The 8640-nt window shown below is 47.0% G+C and overlaps 1 protein-coding gene across 1 annotated transcript; it reads left to right on the top strand.

Moving 5' to 3' along the window:
* The first annotated feature begins 3634 nt into the window (after positions 1 to 3634).
* On the top strand, positions 3635 to 8084 carry Tmem213 (transmembrane protein 213). The gene is made up of 3 exons (XM_052172473.1): positions 3635 to 3779; positions 6972 to 7040; positions 7915 to 8084. The coding sequence occupies exons 1-3, from the start codon at positions 3635 to 3637 to the stop codon at positions 8082 to 8084; spliced, it is 384 nt and encodes a 127-aa protein (XP_052028433.1).
* Positions 8085 to 8640: the final 556 nt, after the last annotated feature.

Consider the following 8640-nt stretch of genomic DNA (forward strand, 5'->3'; position numbering starts at 1 on the left):
AAATGTATGAAAGGACTACTGGCTTTCTAGAATTCTTCCAGTGCACGCTTATTGAAAACAGGAAATTTTGCTGATTTTTAGAACTGCCCTGGAGCCCTTTCTTTGGGAATTAACGAGTTGTTGAAAATTAAGGAAGTCAGTCCATCCTTTATTATAACAAAGTATATTTCTGATAAGAGAATATTTGTCATTGTATCACAAAACAAACAATCTCTTGGTCCTGGAGAGATGGCTCAGCAGTTAAGAGCACTGGTTGCTCTATCAGAGGTCATGTGTTCAATTCCCAGTACCTACACGGTGGCCCACAACCATCTGTAACTGTAGTACCTTAGGATCCGAGGCCTTCTGCTGGTGTGCAGATTACATGCAGACAAATCACCCATATACTTAAGATATATACATGAATTAATAAATTTCTTTAAAAACACTTACTCCCTACCCAAATAATAACTGATATAAAAGAAAATGAGGGAGGGGCTGGACCATTACCCTCCCCCACACCCTATTTCAAAGTTTAATAGGATGCTGTCAGCTTAGGTCAGGGGTGCAGCCACTAAAGATTTATCTAAAATCTTCATAAGCCCCTCGCTCTTATCATTTTGTAAAGATAGGTTCAACTTATATCTAACATATGTGCATATATATATGTATATACATATATATTCCTGTTTAACCTATTCATATTTTAGATCTGGGCACATTTTTGTCAAGCCTCAAACACTTTGGAAACCCTTGAAGCCTTGTGGATTCTATACATTGTTCAGGTGCCAACCAGATACATCAGTGTTGATTTACAGTCCTCTTTACCAGGTTTAGTAAGAGGAAAACATTGAAGAATTTGTTGGGGGGGGGTATATTGGGAGAAAATTCCTCTCTGGATTTGGTACCATCGGTGAACAAAATTACCACAATTCAAAGATCCTAATTGGCTTCATTTGCAATTCCAGAATGGAATACTGCCTCATTCTATAACGCTGAATAGACTTTCCAAAGGGCTGAGTAGAAGAGTGGTCTGTACTTTTATTTTTATAAAATAAAGCCCAGTTTCCTGTCTTGTATCCAAGACCATTTACAATCTGTTTTTAGTCCATCCAGATAAACAGAATAATCAGTAAACAGTGGCTGAATAGCATAATCTCGTATAGAGACAAAGGGCTATGCTAATTCCTGGAGGCCCAGTGCACATCAATTTCCTGGTGCCTGGTGAGCTATCCACCTTTGAAGTGCTGGATCAAATACCCCATCTCCATCACGAAATGCTCTCAGTTCCCCTTATCCCAACTAAAGCACACAGTGATGCTACTTGGATACAGGTGAATGTCCAAACAGTAGCTGGCTTGCCTTGGATCATTTTTTTGGGAAAGACCTGAAATAAACCTGTCCAAAGCACAACTTCCCAATTCCCCCAACGCAGGGCTACTATTCATTTGTTCCTTTGGAAAAACCTAAAGCAAGTGACCTTATGGGCCGCTACACATGTCTGTCCATAGACCTTTTCTTATTTATTTTACTTTCCGTGATTGCTGAGGCCTACAGCTTGGGTGGAGAGGTGACTCGTGTAACCCAGGCTGGCCCAGGCTCGGTCCTCCTGTTCTCATGTCTTAAATTCTAGCATCACAGGAGACATGACTTCCTTCTATAGAGCTTTGCGTGAGCTAGACGGCCTCCATCTCTTTCTTACTGGGCTGTGGATAAGAACACAGTGTACAAAGTTCTCCCACTTCTGATGTGCTAGTCCCGCTCCCCGAAGAACCCATCAACTCCCATCTGCCCAAGCAAACTTCAATACGTAGCCGACATCACTTCCTCTGTAAACCCTTCCCCTGCTCCTCTAGGATGTCACTTCCTCTTTAGGCCCCTCCCCCACTCCGCTATAGTCATTCCCTCCGCTCGCTTCCCATCACTGCCTGGCCTGTTGTTTTTATAAGCAAGACTCTTTGTCTTTCCATACTACATAGAAATTCTTCCTTGCTTGGACTCTGCTGGAGTGCGCTCTCTTCAAGGACAGAAACCACATCTGTTACCTCAGAGTCTCAAATGCTAGGCTCCTGGGCGCCTTTCACCCTCAAGGCTGAGTGTGGAACACACTGATGTCAGCTCCCTCTTCTCTGCATTCACTTCCTGAGATTTCAGTTACTTGTCCTCAGTTATGCGCTGATCATATTAAATGGAAAATTCCATTAGCAATTCCAAAGTTATTGTTGTTGCTGCTTTTATTTTATTGTATTTATTTACTTATTTTATTTATTTATTTTGCTTTTTTTTTGAGACAGGGTTTCTCTGTGTAGCCCTGGCTGTTCAGGAACTCTCTCGAACTCAGAAATCTGCCTGCCTCTGCCTCCCAAGTGCTAAGATTAAAGGCGTGTGCCACCACTGCCCGGCCTGTTGTTTTTATAAACAAGACTCCTTTTCCTAAAAAATTATTTACTTTTATTTCATGTGTATTGGTGTCAAGCCCCCTGGAACTGGAGTTACAAGCAGTTGTGAACTGTTTGTTGTGCGTGCTGGAGATTGAACGGGGTTCTCAGGAGGAGCGATGAGTACTCTTAACCACTAAGCCATCCCTCCAGCCCCTATTATTTTGTTTTTTGAGACAGAGGACTTAAGCATGCTGAGATCAAAGGCATGCACCACCACCACTACCACAACCACACATTCCTAAGTTTTAAATAGTACATAATATATTGTTATAATTGCTGCTTAATTACTGTTGTGTTAGTAATCTTATATTAACTATAAATTAAACATTACCATAGGTATGTATTTCTAGGAAAGTGCGTGCGTGCGTGCGTGCATATTCCACTGGTATTCATGGTTTCAAGCACCCACTAGAGTTCTTGGACTCTGCTGCCTTAGGGAAGGACACTTAAGAGCACTGTCAGTCAAACATCTAGGCTAAAAGCAGCGGTCACAGATTGCCAGTACTCCGGTCAGAACCGTCACACAGCCTTGCTTCCTGATGCAGGTACAAATCCCCTAGTCAGTGCACAGACACAGAGTCAGCCTGACTCTCCAGGCCTCCCACTCCCTACCCGGAGTGGGACCAAATTTATCTGTGTCAAGATCACAGTGGGCTTCAAACACTGCCTTGTGACCTCTGAGTTTCCTCTTCACCTGTCAAAATACTGTGCACACCTCAAGGCACAGTCCAAATGTCATCCCCCCTTGCTGCTGATGCCCGAAGTCCTTAGTCATTCAGTCATTCCCCGGGTTGCTCAGGGTCTTGGATTTCTGTAATGTCAACACTCTGAGCTTGGGTGTTTGCAGGCGATAGCAGAGTTCAGTGCACACAGCCGGTGAGCAATAAATAATTGATAATTACTCAAATCAATAAGTAATTGGTCTAGAGAATCTACAGGATGCTGGTGATCTACACTGTTGGTGAAGCAACAGTAGTGCAGATCCAAGGAGCCAGCAGGGAATCAATTGCCTCCCTTTTCCTCAATGAGCACTCTTGTCTCAGGGAAGGAGGGCCCGGGTGGCCCCTCCCCTCCCCCAGCCACAGTTACAGAGGCAGAGCAGGTGTGACAGGCATTTTCCTTGGCTCCACCTTCTTTCTTTACCCCCAAACACTGAACAGACTCCCAGTTCCTGCAGGACAGGAGTCACCTCAAACACAGCACACACAGGACACATGTTCCCCACCCCTGGGCACCTGTGCAGCAACATGGCCCAGACAGCTGTCTTCCTCCGCCGCCCTGGGGACCTCACCTGTGCCCCGCAGGCCGCCCTGCTCTTCAGCCTGGTCCTCACCTCCTTCTGCTTATCCTGCGGTACAGGTAATAGTTCTGAGCTTTAGTCTTGGCCACCTTGGAAAGGGGAGGGCAGGACTGGGGGAAGGGGAGGATTCCTTGGCCAGGGTTGGTCCTGCCCAGAGGAAAGAGGAAACAGGAGTCCCTTCCCTGGAGGATTAGGCACAGAGCAGGGGGTGGGAGTCAGCTAGGGGTGTCGTGGGTTCCTGGCAATCAATTCCTTTGCTAGGACAACAGCAATCACCCCTGTTGACCCTTGCCACAAAACAAAACACAACCAACAGATTTGCCAATTTGCCGACATCTCACTAATCAGGGACCAAACTGTTAGAAAGAGGTACAGCTCCCCTGCTGTTTCCCAAGGCTCTTCCAAGGCTCCCTCAGGATAGGCCTTTACCTTCCCTTCCAGTAGCAGAGGTTCCTTCCAACCCAGACTGCCTTGGCCAATTTGAACCTGGAACTCTACCTCGGCTCTCCAGCCCCCAGCCACCCCCACCCCGGAGCCTCCTCAGGGCAGACATCAGAAGCACAGTTTCTCACACCTGAAGAGGCCTGGCTTTCCTAGCTGGGCTCTATACCTGAGCACCTAGGGGTCTGGCTTTCTCCTTCCTGCTACAGGCTCTGACCTTGCCTCAAACTTCCTCGGAGTGAGCGGCCCACTCCCTGACACGCCCTTCTCAACACTCTGTCATCCCGAGTCTCTCCTCTAGGAACAGTCAGGAGGCTCTTGGGACCCTTCAGAGTTACAGAACCTTGACTCCTCTCTCCTCATCTTGCTTATTAGCTGTGTGATCTTCAGCAAATTACTTTACCTCTCTGTACCCCTGATTCCTTGTTTATAACATCGGGGAAACAAGGGTGGTTTATGATTTATTTGTAAAGAGGAAATGAGTAACAGCTTGTAAATAATTTACAACAAAACAAGCACTTAGTAAACGGCAACAGCTATGGTTAGTCTCAATTTATCAGCCACAGATTGATAAATTGAGGGTGTAGGTTTTAAGGTTGTTTTTCTTCTGTTTACCGTGACAGTGCCTTTCTGGTCTCCTCCAGTTTCCACTCCCTGACTGGTTCTTAGAACACTGCAGGGTGATATTCAAATATAAAGCTGCTGATGAGGAGTGGGTTTTGAGCTCTAAAAATGGCACCCTCACAGGACTCAACCTAATTCTGGCACCTCGTTCATTCTACCCCATTCGTTTATTCTGTCACGAGAATACGCCCGCCCTCGGTGGAGGCTAAGGACATGATTAGGTTTTTGAAGGGAATTTCTAATGTCCAGGAATCACTTTCTCCAAAACAGGGCTCCGCTCTAAGCTATGTAAATAATTTACAACAGTAGTCAGATTGTATCAAGGGCATTAGCATGCTTTGGGCGGGATGGAGGGACTGGGAAGCAGCAGTTCTGCGGCTGTGGCTAAGCAGCAACTTTCTTCTTCAATTACCCTGCTCTGTGTAAACAGCACCTCTGAAGGACGAGCTGACCCACAGGCAGCGGGGCATTAAGAGCTCTAAACCCTCCTTTCCGTTTTCAAACAGCCATATAATTTCCAGCAAGGCTCTTCAAAAGTCCGGTCTCCTGGGCGGGGGCACAGCTCCGTTGGGGAAGGACTTGTCTAGCATTTACAAAGCTCTGGGCTCAATTCACAGCATCCAGCATCACATGAACCCAGCGAGGTGGTGCATCCCAGCCACCTTAGTACTTGGGAGGTAGAGGCAGGAGAATTGGAAGTTCAAAATCCTTCTCAGCTGCACAGCAGGCACAAAGATAGCCTTAGACACAGGAGATCCTGTCTTTAAAAAGACAAATGAACAAACAAACAAAACACTTGGTTTTAATCTGCCTACCTAGGTTGGTATTTGTATGGATAGAATTTTCTTCCTTGGTAAATGTGTCTACTTTGAACTGTACTTTAGTAGGGTGGCCACCAGCTACCTGAACACACTTCAAATATGACCAGGGTGACTTTTCAACTTAAGTTCATTTTTTAAAAAATCACTGTAAATAGCCACAGTATCAAGGAACTGGTGTCCTGAGTATTGTTGATCTTGCCACCATCCACTGTAAGACCCTTCTCAGCTGCACAGGTAAAACCGAGGGTGCCCCAGAACCCCACGCCCTGGAAGGCAACACCCAAATCACTCGCGAGAAATGGTCTCGATGCAAGAGCATGAGGATTTCTTTATTCCAGGATTCTGGGTTCCACAGCCGTACACCAGGCAGGGGTAGAGGACTGAGGACCACGAGTGCCGAATTGCAACAGCTTTTATAAATTTACGACAGAGCCCGCGAATCACAAACCAATCATTTCTTAGCATGGAGAACATGATGCGAGCCAATCACGACAGCTTTTATAAAGCTTATAAACAAATTACAAACCAATCATTTATTAGCATGGAGAGCCCGCGAAATGCGAGCCAATTGATTTGTACCACTCCATAGTTTTTAGGCCAATCAGTTTAAATTATCGGAGCCCGCGCTCAGTGGACCAATTAGTTTCCTATAGTGTCTACAGCTGCGTGAACTCCTGCATAGGGGTAATGGCGTTAAGTTTACAGAAGCAAGATAAGCTTAGCCCATTTCCAGTTACCTTATGGGGTCAGGATCACCTATTCAAGGCCTGTCTGCTAGGTCTAAACAAAGGGTAGGCTCTGGAATGTGACCTTTTTACCTAGTTTCTAACAAAGTGAGATAGCATTTTAAACTCCTGATTTCTTGGGGTCATTAGAGTTAGGCTGTATTATTTTCTATCCTTTTACCACCAGAAGGCACAGGGACAAGGCTTTTCTTCCCTGAATCTCAATATTTGTCTCCATAACCAAGCACTGCTCCACAAACTTTTTTTTTTTTTTTTTTTTTTTTTTGGTTTTTTGGATTTGGTTTTTTCGAGACAGGGTTTCTCTGTGTAGCCCTGGCTGGCCTGGAACTCACTCTGTAGACCAGGCTGGCTTCGAACTCAGAAATCCTCCTGCCTCTGCCTCCCAAGTGCTGGTGTAAAAGGTGTGTGCCACCACTGCCCAGCCCTTACTTCTTTTGTCTGTCTCTGTACACCCCACTGTCAAGTTAGGGCTTAGCTGATGAGTGAGGGAAGCTTCCGCACCAGTCTTAGCGTAGTCTTCAATGGGACTCCTAGACCATCGCCATTACTTAGTATTCACGCACAAAGTAAGCCACACCCGCTGCCAGGACTCACGGAGACTACTTGCCTTTCCCTGCAGAAGCGAGCAGTGGCAACTCAACCCAGAGTACACAGCACCCAGACCCTGGGACCCCGGAGCACTGTGCCAGTAAGTCTCTCTTGTCAACTGCCCTGATCTTCGATCCATCCCTGTAGTTAGGAAAGAAGCTTGGGCCCCTCTGTCTGTTAACCTGCATCAGGGGCCCAGCGACCACCTGGTCTTCCCAGGCAGTGGGAAGGGGGATGTCCCAGCACTGTTCACAGAGCAGATTCAAAGCTAGCTTGGCTTTGATCAAAATTTAGTGGCAGGTTCTTTTGCACAGGCGGGCCTAATGACCCCTCCCCTGGCCAGCGGCCAAAGGGGAGAATGTTGTAGCATTTTGGGGGTGAGAAGTTCATTCAAAAGAGCTTCTCCAGCCTCCGCTCGAAGCAGGAGCTGGCTTCCAGACTCTTCTGTTTCCATTCCTCCTCTTGACCTGTCCGAGGCAGTGTGCTCAGAAAGCACATGTATGCAATCAGTGGAAGGTTTTGCTTCATCTTAACTCTGATCCCTTGATCCCATCCTCATCAAATGGCCAACTGTGAACTTATAGATAGGGAAGGAGCAACAACAAATACCTATAGCGGCCGAGAATACAGCCTTGGGATCTACAGACTGGAACAGGAGTTCTGCTTCTGCCATTGTGATCTTGGTCTTCTTCAGTTTGGGTTTCCTTCTATGAAGTAGGGATAATAGTTGAACCAGCACAGGACTAGAGTGTAGGTCAGTGGCAGAACATATCCTCATTCAAGGCCCTGGGTTCAGTGCCCAGCACCAAAACAGTGGCAGTTAACAGCGCTGTTGCTACGGTCGCAAACATGTAAGGATTTAGGATACACTTAGCAAGTAGCAAGTGCTTCTAAACATCACTGTGTCCCGTGTTCCCGTTCTCCCTTCAGAGGGACTGGTGTCTTACCGTCCTGTTCTTGCTCTTCCCTGTCAGACGTTGACTTCTGCCCACTAGCCTCTCTGTGTTGCCGAGCTTCCGTGGACGAATACGGCTGGATCGCTGCGGCGGTTGGCTGGAGTTTCTGGTTCCTCACCCTCATCCTGCTGTGCGTGGACAAACTGATGAAGTTGACTCCGGAGGAGCCCAAAGACCTGGCAGCATGAGCAGAGCTGTGGCCCCCGAGGCTGGCTATTCCCCCCATGTGTGGATACTGGGAGGGGTGGGGGTGGGGGGCTTCTAGAAGCCAGGCTTCTGTCACTTTAAAGTCATGTGTTCCTGGAAGTCTCTGGCTCCTTTATTATAGATTGGGTGCTGTGGATCAAACCCAGGTCCCTGTAAAAGCCACACATGCCCTTTGCCACCAAGCATCCCCTCATGGCTGCTCACAGACCTCAGCTACTTTTCCAGAAGGAAGACGGCAATGTCAGAGCCATCCCAAGGGCCTGTGTGTCTGAATGACCTTCAGAGTCTCTATGGTGACACTCCTCGTCTACCTCACGCTTTCTTCTGGATGCACATGAAACCTAAGGCAGACTTTTAGTTGACAGGTTTGAAAGGCAGGACATTGGCTCCGCCTACTTTAATCAAGGGCATAGCCACCTTGCCTCCTTCACAAGTTCAATTTCTCCCACCACTCCATCTTCACAGGGTCAGTCCCTCCTATTTTAATCACTCATTTTCCTGTGTATATGTGTGCCTGCATGAGTTTGTGAGCATATG

Source organism: Apodemus sylvaticus, chromosome 2 (genome assembly GCF_947179515.1).
Source record: "Apodemus sylvaticus chromosome 2, mApoSyl1.1, whole genome shotgun sequence".
NCBI classification, from domain to species: domain Eukaryota; kingdom Metazoa; phylum Chordata; class Mammalia; order Rodentia; family Muridae; genus Apodemus; species Apodemus sylvaticus.

Coding starts and splice junctions, on each gene's coding strand:
- Tmem213 (XM_052172473.1), top strand. CDS start 3,635: ATGTTCCCCACCCCTGGGCACCTGTGCAGCAACATGGCCCAGACAGCT. Junction 3,780..6,971: donor CTGCTTATCCTGCGGTACAG/GTAATAGTTCTG, acceptor CTTTCCCTGCAG/AAGCGAGCAGTGGCAACTCA. Junction 7,041..7,914: donor GACCCCGGAGCACTGTGCCA/GTAAGTCTCTCT, acceptor CTTCCCTGTCAG/ACGTTGACTTCTGCCCACTA.